Genomic DNA, 24,451 nt, shown 5'->3' on the forward strand with positions numbered 1-24,451 from the left:
TTAAGGGTTGGTTTGTAAATGTGGTACCAATGAGACAAGGATGCTTCTCAGGTCTCTATGGTGACCAGCATGTTGCCACAGGCTGGGAATCTGCCAAATATAAAGAAAGCAATAATGTCAATCAATTGTAACCTGATTGCTGGAGATAATGCTGTATAAGCAGGAGGGCCCTTGTCTACATGAGGTCTTGAAAAGAGTTGAGCCAAAGAGTGACCCATTTTCTGTGTTTGATTGTCATCAAGTGCTACATGCAGTCCTTTGCAGTTTACAAAGCACCTCTGTGTGTTACCTCAGTGAATCTCCATGATGACCCTGCCAAGTGGGCCTTATTCATCATTTTACAGATGACAAAAATAAAGTTCAGGGAGGTGAGTCAACTTGCCCTAAATCACTCCCTACCACTAACGTCCACACCTTTACTAAGCCCTCAGGGAGTGAGAGGTTTATGAACCCAAGGACAGAAATACCTCTAGGGCAGAGACAGAAAGTTCTTGCCTGACCAGGTGGTCAACCCACCCACTTGGGTTCAGTCTGATTCTGTGCTCAGTTAACAGCTGTTGGCTTTGAAGAGGTTTGACTCAGGGCCTTGGGAGGTGGGTAGGAGTGGTGTGCGGGAGGATTGCTGCCAGGCCAGTCTTTTGTTCACTCAACAAACATTTACTGGACAACTACTATGTGTACAACAGTGCTAAGAGATTGGAATATAGTGGTGAATGAGACACAGAACTCCTCCCCAAACTGACGGCCTAATTCCAGGAGCCTGACAAGTAAATGTTTATAAATACGGTGTGATGGACGCTTTGAGAAGGGAAACACAGGGTGCTCTGGGGACCCATAGAAAAGCCATCTACAGTGGTCTGGGGGAGGGTCTAGGAAGGCTTCCCAGGGGAATCGATGCCTGAGCTGATAACGGAAGGGACTTAGCGATAGAAAAAGGGGCTTGAGGAACCAGAGGATGGGAAGAAAAGAACTTTCCAGGGTTAGATAAGCAACAGGGACCTACTGTACACCACAGGGAACTAAACTCGATATTATGTAATAACGTATAATGGAGAAGATTCTGAAAAAGAATATATATATATATATATATTTATATATATAACTGAATCGCTGTGCTGTACACCTGAAACTTATACAATATTGTAAATCAACTATACTTCAATATAATTTTTTTTTAAAGAATAACTTTCCAGGGAGAGAGTGAAAAAGCTGGGGGGCAGGGTGTGGTGAGAGTTTGTGGCAATGAGAAGAAGGGAAAAGATGTGGTGGGGGGGGATTGTGAGAGGTGAGCCTGGAGAGAGAATCATAAAATCCAAAGTCATATAATAATAACCTCATAATAATAATGTCTAATACAATATAAGAAGATCCACGATGTTATTAATTGTAATTATTAATCATTAGTTGATTCAATCAATAATAGTTTATATGACTGATACTGCTAAGTTTATAATCATAAGATCTCACTTGCAGTGAATGATTAAAGCACATCTTCTCAGGGCACGGAGCTCAGTGCGTTCCACACACTACCTTCTGTCAGACTCACAACAAGCCTACCGGGTAGATGCTGCTATTGTCCTACTTTACAAATGAGAAAACTGCAGGTCAGAGAGTTTAAGAAGTGTACTGAAAGTCACATTCGCTATTAGGTGGCTGGTCTGACATCAGGATGGAGGTTTAATATCGACTCCAGAAGGCATAAATTATGAATTTGGGATTAACATATACACACTACTATATATAAAATAGATAAACAGCAAGGATCTACTGTATAGCACAGAGAACTATACCCGATATTTTATAATAACCTATAAGGGAAAAGAATCTGAAAAAGAATATATAATTATATGTGTATATATATATATATATATATATATACAAATATATATATCACTGTACTGTCTACCTGAAACTAACACAACATTGTAAATCAACTGTACTTCAATTAAAAACATGTATATAGGGGCTTCCCTGGTGGCGCAGTGGTTAAGAATCCGCCTGCCAATGCAGGGGACATGGGTTCGAGCCCTGGTCCGGGAAGATCCCACATGCCGCAGAGCAACTAAGCCCGTGTGCCACAACTACTGAGCCTGCGCTCTAGAGCCTGCGTGCCACAACTACTGAAGCCTGTGCGCCTAGAGCGCGTGCTCCGCAACAAGAGAAGCCACCGCCATGAGAAGCCCGTGCACCACAATGAAGAGTAGCCCCCGCTCTCTGCAACCAGAGAAAGCCAGTGCGCAGTAATGAGGACCCAATGCAGCCAAAAATAAATAAATAAATTTATAAAAAAGAAAACATGTATATAGACTCCAGAACCTACCCTGGAAAATGGCTTGCCTAATAGCACAGTGCCTCATCACACGTGTATAGGAATTTGGACTTAATCTTTTAATTTATTTATTTATTTATTTATTTATTTATTATTTTATTATTTTAGGCTGCATCAGGTCTTCATTGCTGTGCGCGGGCTTTCTCTAGTTGCAGCGAGCGGGGGCTACTCTTCTTGAGGTGCAGTGGCTTCTCATTGTGGTGGCTTCTTTTGTTGCAGAGTATGGCTTCTAGGTGCGTGGGTTTCAGTAATTGTGACACGTGGGCTTAGAAGTTGTGGCTTGCAGGCTCTGTACTTGTGGCACACGGGCTTAATTGCTCCGTGGCATGTGGGATCTTCCCGGACCAGGGCTCAAATCCGTGCCCCCTGCATTGGCAGGCGATTCTTAACCACTGCGCCACCAGGGAAGTCCTGGACTTAATCTTAAGAGAAAGTCATAGAAGAGTTTTGGGCAGAGAAGAGACACTCAGATTTTGTTTTCAAAAGCTCACCCTGGCTTCGGGGTGGAAGATGGACTGGAAGGGAGGTAATAGAGGCAGAGAGGGCAGGGGAAGGCTTTGCTTTCTACTTCCTCTCTCAAATGGTGGTGGCTTGGACCGGGGAAGTGGTGGTGGGGATGGAGAGAAGGCAGTGGATTCATGAGATACGTAGGAGGTAACATTGACAGGCCCTGGTGCCTGATGGCATGTGGGGAGTGAGGGCAAGAAAACTTTGAGGATGCCTCCTGGGGCTCTGGCTTAAGCAAATGGATAAATGGAGGAGCCATTCCTCAAGAAGAGGAGCACGAGAGGAGGAAGAGGTTTCAGAGAAGAAGACACCCATGCAGTTCACACTGCAGGGAGAGCACCAAGTGGTCCAAGAGGCAGCTGGAGAGATGGTTCTACAGCCCAGAGAAGAGGTGTGGATCAGGCATCAGGAAAAAGAAGGCATCAGCCATGGAGAGATGAGGTCTTCCAGGTGCACACAGTGAGCAAGGCAAGGGCAGATCTACCCCACCCGCTTGTAGGAGAACCAAGGGTAAAGGGCCTGCAGGGAACAGCGAAGAGTTGGCTTGCTCCTCTGGGAGGAGACAGCGGGCAGACCAGAGGTAGATTAGAGACTTCAACTTCTTGAACTGAAAGGACCTTTGGAAGGTATTTAGTTCAAACCTCTCTCTCAATTATAGATGCCTCCACAAAGAGGGACACTAGGCAGCCCCATTGCCAATTTGAGCACTCATGTATTTTGTAGCAAGGATGAGGGCGGGGGGGGGCTGGGTCTTCAGCCATGGGGAGGGCTACTGAGAGCCAATCCCACTCCCTCAACCCATCCCAGTCCCCCTTGGGATACAAGGCTCTAACCTGTGTGACAAGGGTTTGATCCAACTGTTTGAAGAGACAGTATAGCATAGTGGTTTAGCATACGGCCTTTTTTTAAAAAAATTGCTCAGTCTCTCTCTTTTTTGTTTTTTAAATTAATTAATTCATTTATTTTTGGCTGCGTTGGGTCTTCGTTGCTGCGTGCAGTCTTTTTCTAGTTGTGGCGAGCGGGGGCTACTCTTCGTTGCGGTGTGCGGGCTTCTCGTTGCGGTGGCTTCTCTTATTGCGGAGCACGGGCTCTAGCTGCGCAGGCTTCAGTAGTTGTGGCACGTGGGCTCAGTAGTTGTGGCTTGCAGGCTCTAGAGCACAGGCTCAGTAGTTGTGGCACACGGGCTTAGTTGCTCCACGGCATGTGGGATCTTCCTGGACCAGAGCTTGAACCCGTGTCACCTGCACTGGCAGGCGGATTCTTAACCACTGTGCCACCAGGGAAGTCCCAGTCTCTCTTTTTAAAATTTTATTTTTATTATTTTTTAAATCTTTAATTCAAGTATAGTTGATTTACAGCGTTGTGTTAGTTTCTGGTATACAGCAAAGTGATTCAGTTATACATATATACATATTTTTTCATATTCTTTTCCATTATGGTTTATTACAGGATACTGAATATAATTCCCTGTGCTATACAGTAGGACCTTGTTGTTAAGCATATGGCCTTTATAGCAAGACTGCCTGCGTTCAAAACCTCCACCAACACTCACTAGCTGTGTGACGTTGGGCAAGTCAGTTTACCTTCTAACGCGATTCTCAGCTTTCCCATCTGTAAAAGGGGATAATAATTGTACCAACCTCATAGCGTTTGTTGTGAGGATAAAAGGAACTAGAACAGGGACTTCCCTGGTGGCACAGTGGTTAAGAATCTGCCTGCCAATGCAGGGGACATGGGTTCAAGCCCTGGCCCAGGAAGATCCCACATGCCGTGGAACAACTAAGCCCATGAGCCACAACTACTGAGCCTGTGCACCACAACTACTGAAGCCCATGTGCCTAGAGCCTGTGCTCCACAACAAGAGAAGCCACCGAAATGAGAAGCCTGCTCACCACAACGAAGAGTAGCGCCCACTCACCACAGCTAGAGAAAGCCCATGCGCAGTAACGAAGACCCAACACAGCCATAAGTAAATAAATAAATTTATTTATTTTTAAAAAACTGAACTAGAACATTCCCTGGCATGTAGTAAACTCTATTGAATGTTAGCTGATCCTGGCCAACAAGAATGTATCTGGCCCATTACAGTTTCCAAATCCAAATTCTCCAGGGCCCAATTGCTCAATAAAAATGCTTAGGGCAGGACTTCCCTGGTGGTGCAGTGGTTAAGAATCTGCCTGCCAATGCAAGGGACATGGGTTCGAACCCTGGTCCAGGAAGATCCCACATGCCGCAGAGCAACTAAGCCCGTGTGCCACAACTACTGAGCCTGCGCTCTAGAGCCTGCAAGCCACAACTACTGAAGCCCATGTGCCTAGATCCCGTGCTCTGCAACAAGAGAAGCCACCGCAATGAGAAGCCCGCGCACCGCAATGAAGAGGGTAGCCCCCCACTCCTCGCAACTAGAGAAAGCCCGCACACAGCAACGAAGACCCAACGCAGCCAAAAATAAATTAATTTTTTAAAATGTTTAAAAAAATGCTTAGGGCATTCGTATAGCAGGAACAACAACAAAAGGGTTTGAGGAAAGAATATGATAGCTGATATTTCAAGAGACTCCATCAAAGCAGTCATCACAGGAAAAATCCGAACTTGGTTGGACTTTCCCTTTTTACATTCTGTAATAAGTTCTACTCTGAATCACCTACTGATAGCAGTAGCATTGAGTGTAAATTTGGTGGGGGGGTGGTTTACAGGTAGAATCTACATCTTTTCAGTAGTTAGAGCCTCTGGATCATAGTCTCATATAATCCCATTTGAGCCTCTCCTCAAGCCTGCGAGGGAGATGTCATTTATATCTCTCCTTTTAGAGCTAGAAAATAAGGCTCAGAGAGGTCAAGAACCTTGGCCCAAGTTCACACAATGAATAGGGATGGGGCTGGATGGAAACCCAGGCAGTCTGTTGCCTGAGCCTCCCATGAAGTGGAGGGTTGGTGTTTGTGGTTCTGGAAGGGGGTTCCTTGGCATGGGCCTATTGGTCCCATGTAAGGGGAATTCATGTTTTCATGCAAGGAGTAAGGGAGTAAGGAGGCCCTGGTGGTAGGCCCAAGGCCAGGGTGATTCAGGCAGAAGGCAAAGATGGCTCTTTAGGAAAGCCCCCTCCTTGGGGGCCATATGTTCACAATCAGTATGTGTACCACTGGGGTGGGAGGGGCGGGCTGTCCTGGTCAGTGGCCAAGCCAGATGTTTGTCATGTGACTCCCCACAGCGCAGAGCTCGCTACCCCTCACCATGTGGGAATTTGTGTGCCATAGCTCCAACCAGCTTCATCCCTTAATTCAGAAGGTTTCAAAGATCCTCTGGGCCGAGGCTGGCCCAAGGCAGAGCCAGGGAGGAAGAAGGTTGGCCTCCCATCCTCTCACAACTCCCTGTTGGGGCCCATTTCCTCGCACATGACTTTCTTTTCCTCACACTCTTTCTTTCTTTTTTTTTTTTTTTAACATCTTTATTGGGGTATAATTGCTTTACAATGGTGTGTTAGTTTCTGCTTTATAACAAAGTGAATCAGTTATACATATACATATGTTCCCATATCTCTTCCCTCTTGCATCTCCCTCCCTCCCACCCTCCCTATCCCACCCCTCCAGGTGGTCACAAAGCACTGAGCTGATCTCCCTGTGCTACGCGGCTGCTTCCAGCTATCTACCTTACGTTTGGTAGTGTATATATGTCCATGCCTCTCTCTCGCTTTGTCACAGCTCACCCTTCCCCCTCCTCATATCCTCAAGTCCGTTCTCTAGTAGGTGTGTGTCTTTATTCCTGTCTCACCCCTAGGTTCTTCATGACATTTTTTTTTCTTAAATTCCATATATATGTGTTAGCATACGGTATTTGTCTTTCTCTTTCTGACTTACTTCACTCTGTATGACAGACTCTAGGTCTATCCACCTCATTACAAATAACTCAATTTCTTTTCTTTTTATGGCTGAGTAATATTCCATTGTATATATGTGCCACATCTTCTTTATCCCTTCATCCGATGATGGGCACTTAGGTTGTTTCCATCTCCGGGCTATTGTAAATAGAGCTGCAATGAACATTCCTCACACTCTTTCTATGCCCAGATGCTCCCTGTCCTCCTGCAGCTTTCCCCACCGTAGGACGTCTACTAAGGCCTGCCTGGCCATTGGCTCCATTTCACCCTGCCTGTTGTGAAGGATGAATCCCTTTGCCCCTCTTTTCCTTCTAACAAAGCCCCACTCATCCTTACAGTCCCATCCAATGTTAGTTGGCCCTCCTATGAAGCTTCTTCAGCTTCCCCAGAAAGGGAAGGGCAGAGGGGCAAGTGCTCAGGGAGCACATACTCTGTGCCAGCTGTAGCCCTGGGGGTTTTACATACCTCACCTCATTCAATCTTCACAGCAGCCCTGTGAGGTTCTACAGGTAAAGGAACCCGGGTTCGGTGATGGAAAGCAACCTGCCCAAGGTCCCACAGCCGAGAAGGGCAGGGATCTAGCGCAATTTAACTCCCAAGTCCCTATGAACTTAAACTCTCTCCGGATTATACCGCACTGCCTGTCCCAGGACATGTTCCTCCTTGATCACCTTCAACTCCTTTCTTTTTATCCTACCACATGTCCAATCCATCAGCAAATCCCATTGGCTCTACCTTCAAAGTATATCCAGAATCTACCACTTCACCATCTCCACAGGCACCACCCTGGTCTAAGCTCCCATCATCTTTCACCTGGATTACTACAGTGGTACCCTAAGTGCTCCTTTGCCCCCCCCACAGTGCTCCTAACTGCTTCACCCTTGCCCCTCACCACCCTCCGCCTCAAAACACACACAGTCTATTTATCACACAGAAGCTAGAGGGAGCCCATTAAAACACAAGCCAAATCATGTGTCTTCAACTCAAAATCCTGCCCTGGCTCTTGTTTCACTTACAGTGTCCGTCCTTATGTTGGCCTACATGGCCTGTGTGCTCTGTTTCTGCCTCTCTCCTAACCCTCTCTCCCTTGCACACTCTGCTCTGGCTATTCTGGACTCACTCCTGCTCCTCCGGATACACCAGACATGCTCTTGTTTCAGGGCCTTTGTATATACTGTTTCTTCTGCCTGGAACATTCTTGGAAATCTGCACAGCTTGCTGCCTCACTTCTTTCAAGTCTTCATTCAAATGATACCTTCTCAGTGAGACTTTCGCCATCACCCTGTTTAAAATTTTCCACCCCTGCCCTACCAATTCTTCCTGGCTTCCTGTTCCTACTTGCCTGTTTCATTTTTCTCCCTTGTTTGCACTTATCGCCAACTGTGATGGCTCATTTTATGTGTCAACTTGACTGGGCCATGGGGTGCCCAGATATTTGGCTAAACATTATCTCTGGGTGTGTCTGTGAGGGTGTTTCTGTATGAGATTAACATTTGAAACCGGTAGACCTGAGAAAAGCAGATTGCCCTCTCCAATGTGAATGGGCCTCACCCAATCCATTGAAAGCCTGAATATGATAAAAGGTTGAGGAAGAAAGAAATCCTTTCTCTCTGAGTGAGGGGTATCAGTTCCCTCTTGCCTTTGGACTTGGACTGGAACTATCTATACCATTGGCTCTCCTGGGGCTCCAGCTTGCCCACTGCACGTCTTGGACTTCTCAAGCCTCCAAAATTGCGTGAGCCAGTTCCTTATAGTAAATCTCTTTATGTATATATACACATCCTATTGGTTCTGTTTCTCTGGAGAACCCAGACAAATACACCAACCAACAGTATACTTTCATTATTTGAGAAAAAAATTGTTGGTCTCCCTCCACGCCAACGTAAACTTCATGAAGGCAGGGATTTATGTCCGTTTTGTTCACTGCTGTATCCTCAGCACAATGCCTGGTACTTAATAAATATATGTTGAATGAATAATGGCCCTTATAATTGTACCTTGTTTGTGTGTCTTGTGTATGTGCCTGGGTGTGTGTGTGTGTCTCCCAGGAGTCTGTGACATACTCCACCACAGAATGGCCTTTGCAGCCCTAATGCCAGGCAAAGTGTCCACCACCAAAAGTGCCCAGTACATATTGAATGAAATGCCTTGATATGATCCATCCAGAATGTTGAGCTTCCAGAACCAAACAGGTGCGGACAAAGAATATTGCTTGCCATTCCAGTAAACATCAAATGTTGCCGCCATCAAGCGGTCAGCCACTGCAGCCTCCCCCCACATGCATCCCTTCAAGGTGCACCCTGAGGGGAATTCAAATGGAGAAAAACAGAAAACATTCCTTTGCTTTGGATACTGACTGGCCTTAGATAGTTAAGATGTCATATCTAAGGAAGAATTTCAATGACCCCAGACTCTTGCATCTACTCATACGTAGAAAAAGCACTAAAATAATTAACTGAGATAGCTGATCCTCATGACTAGCAGTAACTTTTCCCAAGATGTATGCTTGACATTATGTATTTCCCAGGTTAAAAAAAAAAAAAATCCTGTGTATCCTGGCTCCTCCCCTACCTCTTTAGGAGCGGCTCCTGAGAGCTGTGTGAGAGGCTGACTCCCGGGCTACAGTCCTCAGTAAGGTCTCCCCCCCCGCCCCAAACTTAACTTGAAACTGTTAGGTTGCGTGTTTTTCTTCAATGGGCACAGGACTGAGCCCTCCTCAGTACCCTCTTCAGTACCGAGCGCAGGAAGACTCCCTCTCTGTTTCCCCCACCCCGCCCCAAACCCCAACCTCGGCTCGGCCACCTCTGCCCGGCCTCCCTCCCTCCCTCCCTTGCCTCTTCCCTCCCTTCCCCCAGCCAAGCCCTCCGCGCCCGCCCGGGTACAGGCGATTATCTGGGGGTGGTAATTATTGCGAGTAAATTGGAAGTTGTTTTGCCCAGGGCTGTGTCTCACGCAGGTCGATTTATATGCTTCCTGGGCACTTGTGACAATCCAGAAATGCCATAGCAACGGCCCCGGCGCCACCGGGCTCCGGGCGGCCGGCAGGGCCCGGGGTACAGCCGCACTCCCAAGACGGCCTCCCGGAGGCTCGGTTTCCCCGTTGCTACCACCGGATGTTATACTAACCCGCACGCGGGCTGTCGTGGGGCAGAAACAAGATAATGGCTGGAACAGTTTGTACAACTGTAAATCGAGGGCCGGTTATGAGAACAATGATTATTCTTCTCTTTGGGATTGTCTCCTTTCCCATTTATTTCTCCCCGCCTTTCTGCGGCTCCCCCTGCCGCCTCGCCCCCGCCCGGAGCCAGCGCCTGCCAGATTCCCCCGCCGCCGCAGGAGCGAGAGCCCTGCTGGCCCGCCTTTGTTCAGTGCAAAAATCACGGCCCCTGAACACCTTTTGGCGATGAGGCCCACAGAGACACTGCCAACTCATCCCGCGGGGGCCAAGCCACTAGATTAAATTGTATTCACTCTGCCTTTCGGTCATTCAGATGGGCTGGGACGAGGCCAGCTGGAATTAGTGACAAATTTGAAGCAGAGAATATTGACAAAGAAAGGACGTTTTATTGCCTGCAATGACACGCGATAATTCAAAAGAGGCTCCCTGAGTGTTTCCAAGGAGAGATTTAGTTAGGGAATAGATAAGACTTTTGCTAATTATTTGGATAGACGCAGACCTTAAAGTCCTTAAAATCAGTTTTGTTCCTTCCAGGGAGATGGAAAACAACCCTTCCTTCTCCAATCGCCTCCTCTGTATCTAAATCTGAGATCCTGACAAAGAGAAGGCTTTGAAAACAAGAAAGCACTGTTGAACTATTCATTCATTCCAAACACTTTTTAAGCACCTACTATGTGCCAGAACTATTGCGGGTATTGGACATCCAGATATGGAGCTAATGTTCTAGAGGAGGAACAGACAGTATGGAAGTAAGCAGAAAGGAGATAAGTTTAAATAGTAGTAAGGGCTCTAAAGGATATAAACAGGAAGGTCTTGAGGGAGAGGTGGCTGAGATTTAAATGATAAGGAGCCAGCCATACTAAGATTTTAGGCGAAGGTGTTCCTGGCAGAGGGAATAGCAAATGTAAAGACCCTCTGTGGAAATGGGCTTGGTAGTTCCCAGAAAGCCAATGTGGTTGAGGTGAAATGAACAAACAAGATGAGATTCGGACAGGCCAGGTCACTAGGGATTTGCAGGCCACAGTAAGAAGTTTGGATGGTATTTTCAGTGCATTGTGAACTCACTGAAAGGTCTTAAGCGAAGGCGTGATGTGATCTGGTTTATATTTTTAAAAAAGATTATTGGTTGCTGTTTGAAGAACGGATTAGATTTTCCTAATAAGAAAAATGGACTGGGAGACAGGAATAGGAGTACAGGGGCTGGTTAGGAAGCCATTGGTAAATGCCAGGTGGCTTAGGCTTGGGTGCTTGCAGTTGGGTGGGGAGAGGTGGAGAGCTTCAGGATGTATTTTGAAGACAGAGCCCACTGGGCTTGGTGATGGATTAGATGAGGGACGGAGAAGAGACAACGCTTCTAGTTTCTGGGTTTGGGACTTGAGCAAGTGAGTGGATGGTGGTGTCATACATAGAGATGGGGAAGACTGGAGCAGATGAGGTTTGAGGGTTGGGAATCAATACTTCTCTTTTGGATGTTTTCAGTGTGAGATCTCAGGGACGCCTTGGTATAGGAGTCTGGGGCTCAAGTGAGAGGTTTGGACCTAAGAAAGACATGTGGGAGTCCTTAATATTTAGCTAAGAGTTCTGGGAATTCTTGGTGACTTGTTCAAAGCTAACAATAGGCTAGAACAGAAATGGGAGATGGGGGTGGGGATAAATGCCTCCCTCCCTGCCTCCAAAACAATACCCTTGCCCTCCACTTGAATGCCCTTGACGTGTCTCAGTGAAGACTTACTCTCAGGGGAGATGCAAAATAAAACTATCAGGTATGCCTTTTTAGTAGTCAGAAAGGTGAAGATCAGAAGGTTGGAAAACACTGTTAGCAAAGATGTGGGGAAACAGCACCCTCATATATTGTTCATGCGAATGTAAGTTTGCCCATCCCTTATGGAGGGCAATTTAGCAGGTTCTATCAAAATGAGAAAGACACATACACTCTGACCCAACAATTCCACTTTTAGGAAATTATCCTACAGATATACTCACACATATTCACAGAAATGCATGTACCAGGATATTTATTGCCACAATGTTTGTGATAGCAAAAGATTGGAAAAAATATCCATCAACAAGACTGGTCAAATAAGTTAAAATGCACTCTTACAATGGCATATACGCAGCCATTAAAACAAAGGAAGCTCTTGAGGTTTTTATTTACTATTTTTAATTGCGATGAAATTCACATAACATTAACTTCACTCATTTTAAAGTGTAAAATTCAGTGTCTTTATGGTTTTTTTTTTAACATCTTTATCGGAGTATAATTGCTTTACAATGTTGTGTTAGTTTCTGCTGTATAACAAGGTGAATCAGCTATAAGTATACATATATCCCCATATCCCCTCCCTCTTGTGTCTGCCTCCCACCGTCCCTATCCCACCCCTCTAGGTGGTCACAAAGCACCAAGCTGATCTCCCCATGCGATGCAGCTGCTTTCCACTAGCTATCTATTTTACATTTGGTAGTGTATATGTGTCAATGCTACTCTCTCACTTCGTCCCAGCTTACCCTTCCCTCTCCCTGTGTCCTCAAGTCCATTCTCTATGTCTGCGTCTTTATTCCTGTCCTGCCCCTTGGTTCATCAGAACCTTTTTTTTTTTTAGATTCCATATATATGTGTTAGCATACGGTATTTGTTTTTCTCTTTCTGACTTACTTCACTCCATATGACAGACTCTAGGTCCATCCACCTCATTACAAATAACTCAGTTTCGTTTCTTTTTATGGCTAATATTCCATTGTATATATGTGCCACATCTTCTTTATCCATTCATCTGTTGATGGACACTTAGGTTGCTTCCATGTCCTGGCTATTGTAAATAGTGCTGCAGTGAACATTGTGATACATGCCTCTTTTTGAATTATGGTTTTCTCAGGGTGTCTTTATGTTTTTATGTGAAACACTGTCCAAGATATATTAGTAAGTGCCTACCCTCACTTACCTTCAGTTCCCACCTCTGCTGGTGATAGTGGGAGGGACTTTTTCCAATGGGTATCTTTGAAAAGCCTCCATGACCCAGGATGCTGAGAGGGTTTGTTGCTAGGGAAAGGTGGCAGTAATATATTAATCAGTGGTTCTCAGACTGCTGCACATTAGTGTCACCTGGGGAGATTTTTAAAATGCCCTTGCCCAGGCCCCACCTCTAGAGATTTTTTTTTTCTTGGTACGCGGGCCTCTCACTGTTGTGGCCTCTCCCATTGTGGAGCACAGGCTCTGGACGCGCAGGCTCAGCGGCCATAGCTCACGGGCCCAGCCGCTCTGCGGCATGTGGGATCTTCCCGGACTGGGGCACGAACTCGTGTCCCCTGCATCGGCAGGCGGACTCTCAACCACTGCGCCACCAGGGAAGCCCGAGATTTTTGATTTAATTAGTCAGGGGTGGGGCCTGGGCATGATTTTTTAAAATTGAGGTGTAATTAACACATGGTAAACTGCATAGGTCTTTTTTTTTAATTTATTTTTATTTATTTATTTTTGGCTGTGTTGGGTCTTCTTTCCTACGTGCGGGCTTTCTCTAGTTGCGGCGAGCGGGGTCTACTCTTTGTTGCAGTGTGCCAGCTTCTCATTGGGGTGGCTTCTCTTGATGTGGAGCACGGGCTCTAGGCGCAAGGGCTTCAGTAGTTGCAGCATGCAGGCTCAGTAGTTGTGGCACACGGGCTCTAGGGCACGTGGGCTTCAGTAGTTGTGACGTGTGGGCTCAGTAGTTGTGGCTCGCAGGTTCTAGAGTGCAGGCTCAGTAGTTGTGGCACATGGGCTTAGTTGCTCCGTGGCATGTGGGATCTTCCCGGATCAGAGATCGAACCCATGTCCCCTGCATTGGCAGGCGGATTCTTAACCACTGCGCCACCAGGGAAGTCCCCAATCATTTTATTGTTGATTTGTAGGAACTCTGTATATATTCTGGATGCTAGTCCTTTGTCAGATACATGTATTGCAAATATAATCACTGTTTAAAAGATCCCCAGTGATTCTAACATGAATCTAGGGTTGAGAACTCCTGGTACACTAAAGATCAGCCCTAGAGGCTCCCTACTTTTATGGGTCTACAAATCTGCCCCCTGGCAACTATGCCTGAGGACTGGTTCTTCAATCTATGTGAACGTCCAGGTCTGTGCAGATTTTAGGAGTGAGGGGTGCCTTGTCAGTCTTCCTCCTGTGGATCTGTCTGGCTTCTTGGACAGGTCTATACATCTGAATTGTTCTCTTATCCTCTGATATGAGACCTTGGGTAAGTGTTTTCTTGTCTCCACCCTAAAATTTTCCTCATGTGAAACTTGACCTTATTGCTTGACCCATTCTTATCACCTTGAGATGGTGTGTGTCAAAGGGACAAAGATAAGTTTTCTCCTGAATGGAGCAAGCTGTATCCCAGGCACAGAAGGAGTGTGAATTTATGTATCTGCTCTCAGCCATCATCCTCAGTCTGCCTACCTGCTCACTCATAGGGAGACTTACTTTCTAGTAGCCTTGGCAACCATTCACCAAGGGGCTGAGAGTTGATAGCCTGGTCCTGGTCTCTGTGTACTTGCTTCATGACCTTACATAATGCAATTAACCTCCCTGAGTTTTGATATCTGTGGCTGGTCAAGGAGAACCGTCATTTCTTACTTGTTGTAGGGGAAATGGCTGGCATAAAGTAGGTGCTCACAAAGCCATTAGTTCCCTCAGAAGGGGAGCTGGGAAAGCTTGGCTCTAGGAGCAGTGCAGCTGGACTGTGAGAGGAGCTCTCTGCTTGGGGATTTGCCATGCCCTCAACATGCCCTGGTGTCATGTATCTGCCCCTTCCCTCTACACCTTCAGAGGCCTAGACTGGCCAATGTCCCTCCTGCTGTGTTGTCCTCAGCCCTGCCCTTCTTGGCTAATTTGAACAAAGCATCCCACGAGGGCCCCTAGGCTCTTTAAGCTCACAGCAGATGGCTGGGAAGCCAGTTCTTTGGGACATACAGTTCCTGACTCAGATCTGGGCAGGGGGCCAAGGACTTCGAAGGGCTGGAGAAAAACGTAACCCTCATCGCCCACACGAGAGCTTGTAGTTTTTACTGTCTGTCTCTTTTAGTGCCAAAGAGGCAAGAAAAAGGATCACAGAGGTTAAGATTAGGTCCCCCCCCACCCCGCCCGACACCTCCAGGAATCTCTTCTTGCGCTTCCAGGGTGGAGCCTTGATTCCATCTTTTGGGAGAGGCGCCCATCCATGTAGGGAGGGTTTCTCTGCTGCTTCAGGGGGCGGTGAGGAAGCTGAAAAGGAACTCACAGGGAGCTCCCAGAAATGCCCTTGACCTGGGGAACAAGTGGGTACAGGACATCCAGAGAATCTACCAACCTGGCTAGAGCCCATCCATCTCACAGCCAAGCATGCATGACTTTGTCCCTGCCCGAGATTTGGGAAAGGAATAGAAAAGGAAAATCTTGTTCCTGGGTGTAACTCAGATTCCTTTACGCTATTTCCAGGCCCCTCTTGAAGCAAGTTCAAGAGGGAAACAGGGCAATGCTGGCAAGAGGAGTGGTTGGGATGGGCATGCTTGGACCTCCCCTCTTCCCTGGTTCCTGGTCCCTATTATTGTTTTGGATATATCAATCCCACCCACAGCCTCATTCGAGCTCACTAACATGGTGCCCATTGCTCTCCTTTAGGACTGGTGAATTGACAATTCATCCATCCATCCCTCCAACAAATATTTACTTATCAGCTACTACGTGTAGGTACTTGCTAAGCTCTGTGAAGCTGTAACTGTGCAAAAGACAGATCTGTCCTTCACACAGCTCACGTGAACATGGGGAGCCAGAGAGGTAATCAGGCAGCCACATTCCATGGACTAAATCTAAAGATAAAGGCAAGGTGTGTCACATTGCATCACAGAGGACCACTGTTGAGAAGGATCATGGAAGGTCTCTGGAAGGAGGGAGACCTGAGAGCCAAGGAGCGGAGTAGGGGATAGTGAGACAAAAAGGAAAGTCCAGACAGAGGAAACAGCACGTGAGAGGGCCTAGAGGCAAGATTTGAGTAAGTGGAGGTGGTTCAGTTTGAGACGATCATGGCGTGTGTGTGTGTGTGTGTGTGTGTGTGTGTGTGTCTGTGTGTGTGTGTCTGTGTGTAGGGGCTGTGAAGAAGTGAGACATAAGGCGGGAGAAGCAGTCAGGTGCCAGATCAGGGAGGCTTTGTAAGCCATGGTGAGAAGGCAGGATTTGATTTTGAGGGCAAAGAGGTGGCTTTGAAGGGTTTAGACTGGCCCATGACATGATCAGATTGGTGTTTTTGCAAGATCACTCTGGTTTCTGGGTGCGGAGACAATGAGCAACAGGCACAAATATAAAAGCTGGAAGAAAGTCAGGAGGCTATTGCAGTGAGCCAGGTTAGAGATAATGGTGGCATAGACCAGAATGGTGGCAGTGGAGATTGGCAGTGGCAGTTGGATTTGAGATATATTTTGGAGGTAGAGGCAACAGGACTTATTGGTAGATTGGAAAGAGGCCTCCCAGTTTCTGACTTGAGCAATTGGGGGATTGGTAGTGCTGTTCATGGAGACAGGGAATATTGAGGGAACAGGTGTAGGGGAAGGTAGGAAATGAAGTCAGTGTCATGTTGAGTTCGAGCTTCCAGGAAGACATGTCCTGTAGCCATCTGGCCATATAGGTCTGAAACTCAGGAGAGAGGATGAGGTTACAGACAGAATTGTGATGTGTTGGGAGTGGATGAGGTAGCCCAAAGAGAGTGGAGGATGCAATGTTTTCTGCAGCAGCACTGTCCTTCTTGTCAAAGGATTCCCTCCCCTTTGGTGCCTGCTTCAGCCCAAACCCTAGGAGACAGTTTAGAAAGCACTCATCAGACTTTGCAATATAGTGCAAAGACCCTGTGGATAATCCTAACTCCTGGCTCCCTCTTTCCTCTCAGTTCCTGTCATTTCCACAGCATCTCAGGCTGACTTGACTAGTTTCCAATAAGAATTTATCCAGCCCCGGGGCTTCCCTGGTGGCACAGCGGTTAAGAATCCACCTGCCAATGCAGGAGGCATGGGTTCAAGCCCTGGTCCGGGAAGATCCCACATGCCGCGGAGCAACTAAGCCTGTGTCCCACAACTACTGAGCCCGTGTGCCACAACTACTGAAGCCTGCGTGCCTAGAGCCCATGCTCCACAGCAAGAGAAGCCACTGCAGTGAGAAGCCCGCGCACCGCAACGAAGAGTAGACCCCGCTTGCCACAGCGAGAGAATGCCCGCGTGCAGCAACGAAGACCCAGTGCAGCCAAAAATACAATATATAAAGTTAATTTTTAAAAAGAAAATAATTTATCCAGCCCTGGGGCCAGGCCAGCTGCCGTTCTTAGGAAATTTGGTTTCCGTCTCCCCCTGCTGGCGGAGCTGGAGATGACTCACCTCCTCCAAGCACCTTCCCTCCTGCTTCCCCTGGAACAGACGCCTCTCACCCACAAAAGAGGGAATTAAGACCTCAGTCTCAGTCCCCTTCTCCACCCGCCTACAAAACCTCCACCCACTTTAGAACCCTAGCTAGAAATAGGGGAGGAAAGCCTAATTAGGTATCTGGGAATCACAAATTAAATTCTTTCTGTTTCCAAATCACTTTCCTATTTTTTATGCCCCCAACCCACTCTTGATCTCCTTGCCCATGAAGACTTCATTTGGTTATTTTTACCTATCTCTAAAAATACCCTCTCCCATTCTCAGTCCCCAAGAGCAGCATTTTGCTGACACCAAGTTGGCTTCCCTCCTCCTCATATGCAGGGAAGCCGAGGTCTGTGCTGGAAAGAGCACTTGGCTGGGAGTCAAGGAACTTAGCTTTGAATCCCATTTCTGCCACTGATTCAGGGTGTAACCTCAGACAAACCACTCCCTTCTTTCCCAGTGGCAGTTCCCTCACCTGTGACATTGCACTGACTCCAGAAAACTGTTCCAACTTTAGCGTTCTAGACTTTGCTCCAATCACCCTATCCTTTTCAATTCTTCCCATGCATCAAGCTTTCTCCTGTCACGGTTTTTAGTAATGCTCTTCCCTCTTCCTGAAATGCTCTTGCCTTCCCTTATTATTATTATTTTTGTTTAATTAACTCCTCTTTATCCTTCAGCTCTCAGCTCAAATACTACTTTCTCAGAGAAACCTTTCCCAGCCCTTCCAGGCTGGGTCAGGTACCCCATCAGATGCTCTCGGAACTCCCTGGAGTTTTCCTGCCTACAAACCTCATCATGGTTTGTAATTTTCCATATACTTGCGTGATCATTGTTTCAAGTGTACCCACCCCCCAGCCCCCAATCAAAATTTAAACTCCTTGATAGCAAGAATCTGTCTGTTTTGCTCACCACTGTTCCCTAGCACCCATATCCTTGCCTGGCCATCTTGTAAAGGCTTAACACATATTTATTAAATAAATGAATAATAGAAGAATGAATCCTTCTTTTCACCTATCAGCTGCTTTCTATATCTAACTAGCATTTTGACTCTAGCAAAGAGTCAAAAGACAGGCTGCTTGTGTTTGGAACTCAGCTTTACCACTCACGAGCTGTGTAAACTTGTGTAACTTATTCAGTCTTTCTTGTGCCTCAGTTTCCTTATCTATAAAGGGATTTTAATAATGGTATACACTACCTAACAAGGTTGTTGTGAGGATTAAAAGAGTTAATATATGTAAAGCGCATACAACAAGGTCTGGCACTCAAGTGCTCTATTAGTAATAGCTATTGTTCTTTTTTATTTTTTAAAATTTATTTATTTAATTAATTTATTTTTTGGCTGCGTTGGGTCTTTGTTGCTGTGTGCAGGCTTTCTCTAGTTGCGGCGAGTGGGGGCTAATCTTCGTTGCATGGGCTTCTCATTGCGGTGGCTTCTTGTTGCGGAGCACAGGCTTCAGTAGTTGTGGCACGTGGGTCCAGTAGTTGTGGTGCACGGGCTTAGTTGCTCTGCAGCATGTGCGATCTTCCCAGACAAGGGCTCAAATCCGTGTCCCCTGCATTGGCAGGCAGATTCTTAACCACTGTGCCACCAAGGAAGTCCCAGTAGTAGCTATTGTTCGTATTCTGCCTCATCCATCTCTCCATTTACCTATTCTGAACTCTCCCACAAGGCCTCATTATCTTATTTCCGGTCTGTGAGTGTGGATGACTCAGTGTAATCTGCAGATTAGAAAGCAAAGGTTTTTTTTTTTAATTTTTATTATGGAAAATTTCAAACACGCAGAGAAGTAGAGAGAAGAGGATAATGAACCTCTGTAACAAGCTTCAACAATTATCAACATTTTGCCAATCCATGTTCATCGGTCTCTCATTTTTCTCTCTACTGGAGTATTTTAATGTAAATCCCAGGTGTCATAACATTTTATCTGAGAATACTCCATTATGTACTTCTAGCAGATAAGGGCTTTAAAACATGCAACAATACCACCATCACACTTTAAAAATTAACAATAATTAGGGAAGGTTTAAAAAACTCCATTGCCTTGAGAGAAGCAGTGAGAATTCAAGCCCTTGCTTTGGGGGTAGATGTGAAATGAGGAACAGCCAAGAGAGTTAATAAAGTAAAGTGCTTTGAACAGGGCCTGACACATAAATGGAATATAGTAGTAACTCATTTTTTTTAAATTAATGCTTATGGAGTACTTATTTGTTTGAAAAGGAATACAAAAGAAAGAAGAGAAATAAGCATATATTTTTCATTCCCTGGTCTCTAAAGCAATTCAGTACACTTTATTTAATCACTTCCCTGATGAATCATAGGAGGATGGCGGTCTGAACACACTATACTGATTTGTAACTGCAGTAACTGGGGCTATTGGCTACACAAGCATGTCTCTGAAAAAGATAGCTCCAGGAGATTTGACATGGGGCCCTTGGCACTGGATTTGTTTTTTTTTATTGAATTTTATTTAATTTATTTTCTTATACAGCAGGTTCTTATTAGTTATCTATTTTATACATATTACTGTATATATATGTCAATCCCAATCTCCCAATTCATCCCACCACCAGCCCCCCTGCCACTTTCCCCACTTGGTGTCCATATGTTTGTTCTCTACATCTGTGTCTCTATTTCTGCCCAGCAAACCGGTTCATCTGTACCATATTTCTAGGTTCCACATATATGCATTAATATACGATATTTGTTTGTCTCTTTCTGACTTACTTAACTCTGTATGACAGTCTCTAGATCCATCCACGTACTACAAATGATCCAATTTCGTTCCTTTTTATGGCTGAGTAATATTCCATTGTATATATGTACCACATCTTTTTTTTTTAAGAATTAATTTTATTTATTTATTTATTATTTTTGGTTGCGTTGGGTCGTGGTCGCTGCACATGGGCTTTCTGTAGTTGTGGCGAGCAGGGGCTACTCTTCGTTGCGGTGTGAGGGCTTCTCATTGCAGTGGCTTCTCTTGTTGCAGAGCACGGGCTTTAGGCACACAGGCTTCAGTAGTTGTGGCACACAGGCTCAGCAGTTGTGGCTCACGGGCTCTAGAGCCCTAGCTCAGTAGTTGTGGCACACAGGCTTAGTTGCTCCATGGCATGTGGGATCTTCGCAGACCAGGGTTCGAACCCATGTCCCCTTCATTGGCAGGCCGATTCTTAACCAGTGGTTACCAGGGAAGTCCCTACCACATCTTCTTTATCCATTCGTCTGTCGATGGGCATTTAGGTTGCTTCCATGACCTGGCTATTGTAAATAGTGCTGCAGTGAACATTGGGGTGCATGTGTCCTTTTTTTTTTTTTTGCGGTACGTGGGCCTCTCACAGCTGTGGCCTCTCCCATTGCGGAGCACAGGCTCCAGACGCGCAGGCTCAGCTGCCATGGCTCACGGGCCCAGCCGCTCCACGGCATGTGGGATCTTCCCGGACCGGGACACGAACCCGTGTCCCCTGCATCGGCAGGCGGACTCTCAACCACTGTGCTACCAGGGAAGCCCCGCATGTGTCTTTTTGAGTTATGGTTTTCTCTGGGTATATGCCCAGTAGAGGGACTGCTGGGTCGTATGGTAGTTCTATTTTTAGTTTTTTAAGGAACCTCCATACTGTTCTCCATAGTGGCTGTACCAATTTACATTCCCACCAACAGTGCAAGAGGGTTCCCTTTTCTCTACACCCTCTCCAGCATTTGTTGTTTGTAGATTTTCTGATGATGCCCATTCTAACTGGTGTGAGGTGATACCTCATTGTAGTTTTGATTTGCATTTCTCTAAGAATTAGTGATGTTGAGCAGCTTTTCATGTGCATCTTGGCCATCTGTATGTCTTCTTTGGAGAAATGTCTATTTAGGTCTTCTGCCCATTTTTTTTTTTTTTTTTTTTTTTTTTTGCGGTACACGGACCTCTCACTGCTGTGGCCTCTCCCGTTGCGGAGCACAGGCTCCGGATGCGCAGGCTCAGTGGCCATGGCTCACAGGCCTAGCCGCTCCGTGGCATGCGGGATCTTCCCGGACTGGGGCACGAACCCGTGTCCTCCGCATCGGCAGGCGGACTCTCAACCACTGCACCACCAGGGAAGCCCCCATTCTGCCCATTTTTTGATTGGGTTGTTTGTTTTTTTTTAATATTGAGCTGCATGAGCTATTTATATATTTTGGAGATTAATCCTTTGTCCATTGATTCATTTGCAAAAATTTTCTTCCATTCTGAGGGTTGTCTTTTCATCATTTTTGTAGTTTCCTTTGCTTTGCAAAAGCTTTTAAGTTTCATTAGGTCCCATTTGTTTATTTTTGTTTTTATTTCCATTACTCTAGGAGGTGGATCAAAAAAGATTTTGCTGTGATTTATGTCAAAGAGTGTTCTTCCTATGTTTTCCTCTAAGAGTTTTATAGTGTCTGGTCTTACATTTATGTCTCTAATCCATTTTGAGTTTATTTTTGTGTATGGTGTTAGGGAGTGTTCTAATTTCATTCTTTTACATGTACCTGTCCAGTGTTCCCAGCACCACTTATTGAAGAGACTGTTTTTTTCTCCACTGTATATCCTTGCCTGGTTTGTCATAGATTAGCTGACCATGTGTGCGTGGGCTTATCTCTGGGCTTTCTATCCTGTTCCATTGATCTATATCTGCTTTTGTGCCAGTACCATATTGTCTTTTTCTTCTTTAATTAATTAATTAATTTTATTTATTTATTTTTGGCTGTGTTGTGTCTTCATTGCTGCACGTGGGCTTTCTCTAGTTGCGGCGAATGGGGGCTACTCTTCATTGTGGTGCACAGGCTTCTCATTGCGATGGCTTCTCTTGTTGCAGAGCATGGGCTCTAGGCACGTGGGCTTCTGTAGTTGTGGCTCACGGGCTCAGTAGTTGTGGCTCGCAGGCTCTAGAGCACAGGCTCAGTAGTTGCGGCGCACGCGTTTAGTTGCTCCACAGCATGCAGGATCTTCCCGGACCAGGGCTCAAACCCGTGTCCCCTGCATTGGCCAGCAGATTCTTAACCACTGTGCCACCAGGGAAGCCCTACCATATTGTCTTTTTTTAAAAAAATAAATTTATTTATTTATTTATTCATTTTTGGCTGTGTTGGGTCTTCGTTTCTGTGCGAGGGGCTTTCTCTAGTTGTGGCAAGCGGGGGCCACTCTTCATCACGGTGCGCGGGCCTCTCACTATCGCGGCCTCTCTTGTTGCGGAGCACAGGCTCCAGATGCGCAGGCTCAGTAGTTGTGGCTCACGGGCCTAGTTGCTCCGCGGCATGTGGGATCCTCCCAGACCAGGACACGAACATGTGTCCCCTGCATTGGCAGGCAGATTCTCAACCACTGCGCCACCAGGGAAGCCCCCATATTATCTTGATTACTGTAGCTTTGTAGTATAGTCTGAAGTCAGGGAGTCTGATTCCTCCCACTCCATTTTGTTCCCTCAAGGCTGCTTTGGCTATTCAGGATCTTTTGTGTCTCCATATAAATTTTAAGATTTTTTTTGTTCTAGTTCTGTAAAAAATGCCACTGGTAATTTGATAGGGATTGCATTGAATATGTAGATCGCTTTGGGTAGTATAGTCTTTTTCACAGTATTGATTCTTCCAATGCAAGAACATGGTATATCTCTCCATCTGTTTGTGTTATCTTTGATTTCTTTCATCAGTGTCTTATAGTTTTCTGAGTACAGGTCTTTTACCTCCTTAGGTAGGTTTATTCCTAGGTATTTTATTCTTTTTGTTGCAATCGTGAATGGGATTGTTTCCTTAATTTCTCTTTCTGATCTTTCATTGTTAGTGTATAGGAATGCCAGAGATTTCTGTGCATTAATTTTGTATCCTGAAACTTTACCAAATTCATTGTTTAGCTCTAGTAGTTTTCTGGTGGCATCTTTAGGGTTCTCTATGTATAGTGTCATGTCATCTGCAAACAGTGACAGTTTTACTTCTCCTTTTCCAATTTGTATTCCTTTTATTTTTTTCTTCTCTGATTGCCGTGGCTAAGACTTCCAAAACTATGTTGAATAATAGTGGTGAGAGTGGACATCCTTGTCTTGTTCCTGATCTTAGAGGAATTGCTTTCAGTTTTTCACCATTGAGAATGATGTTTGCTGTGGGTTTGTCGTATATGGCCTTTATTATGTTGAGGTAGGATCCCTCTATGCCCACTTTCCGGAGAGTTTTTATCATAAATAGGTGTTGAATTTTATCAAAAGCTTTTTCTGCATCTACTGAGATGATCATATGGTTTTTATTCTTCAGTATGAGTGGTAACTCTTATTTTGATCTTCTTTTCATTCTCTCCGTTTATCCACTCTAAATCCTCCCCAACCTCTCTGAATGTGTGTGACCATTTACAGAGGAGGACTAGGAGTCATGGGTGGCAAGTTTCCTAGGTCATTGGCACCCTGTAGTGGAAGCTGGCACTCCAGAAGGCACTGAGAAGGGCCCAAAGGAAGCAGCTACTGCAGGACTGAGGGGGAGGGAAGGAGAGCAGGAGGACTTTGTGTTTAAAGAGGGGGAGTCCTGTGGCTGTGTGAAAATGGCACTGAGAAAAATCCAGTAGCCTAAGGGCAGGTAAGCAGGAGGGTTGGTCCTTTTATCTAATGATCAGGGCGTTTGGAGATCACTGTCCCAGGGAAACAGACAGGGAGTAGCATGGCTCCTGAGGGCCTTCCTTTTAGCTTTTCTCCAAAGCCAACATAGGGGCAGTTGCCTAAGGCAGCAATCAGGGTTCTGCTTTGCTTCATCCTGGGTTCTCAACAATTCCAAGGGTATGAGTGATGATGGCAGACACTGAGCCAAAGCACAACTAGAGATGGCCTTCCTCAGACTCAAGATAAAGATTTTTGTGCTCGTATCTCTCTCTTCAATGGAATTCTCTCCACCAGCCCTTCTTCTCACCACCCTCATCCTTTGGGTACCCAGGGCACCTATACACTTGACTCCCCACCCCCCATCCCCAATTCAAACTTGCCTCCAGGAGAAGAAGTGATTCAAACACTTCAGCAGGGTAAACAAGCTCCTTCACAAACTGGCTTCCAACTAACCCTGAAACCTCATTTCCCACCACTCCCCTCTTCTTTGCAGCAATAGGCAGTGTGACACTGTGAATGAGCACAGATTTGTGTTCACATAGACTTGGTATGGAATTCTGGCCCTACCATTTCCCAGCTTTGGAACCTT

The 24,451-nt window shown here is 45.9% G+C and overlaps 1 protein-coding gene across 1 annotated transcript in view; it reads right to left on the reverse strand.

Moving 5' to 3' along the window:
* The window catches only part of PIN4 (peptidylprolyl cis/trans isomerase, NIMA-interacting 4), a 95,064-nt gene continuing 70,613 nt past the window's right edge, over positions 1–24,451 (reverse strand). The window contains exon 4 of the mRNA XM_022565584.3: positions 1–90. Within this exon, the coding sequence (XP_022421292.2) occupies positions 1–90 (90 nt within the window). The remainder of the gene's footprint in view (positions 91–24,451) is intronic.

This window comes from Delphinapterus leucas, chromosome X (genome assembly GCF_059928025.1).
Source record: "Delphinapterus leucas isolate spDelLeu-1000000601 "Yukka" chromosome X, BTC_Dleu_Yukka2, whole genome shotgun sequence".
In the NCBI taxonomy this organism is placed as follows: domain Eukaryota; kingdom Metazoa; phylum Chordata; class Mammalia; order Artiodactyla; family Monodontidae; genus Delphinapterus; species Delphinapterus leucas.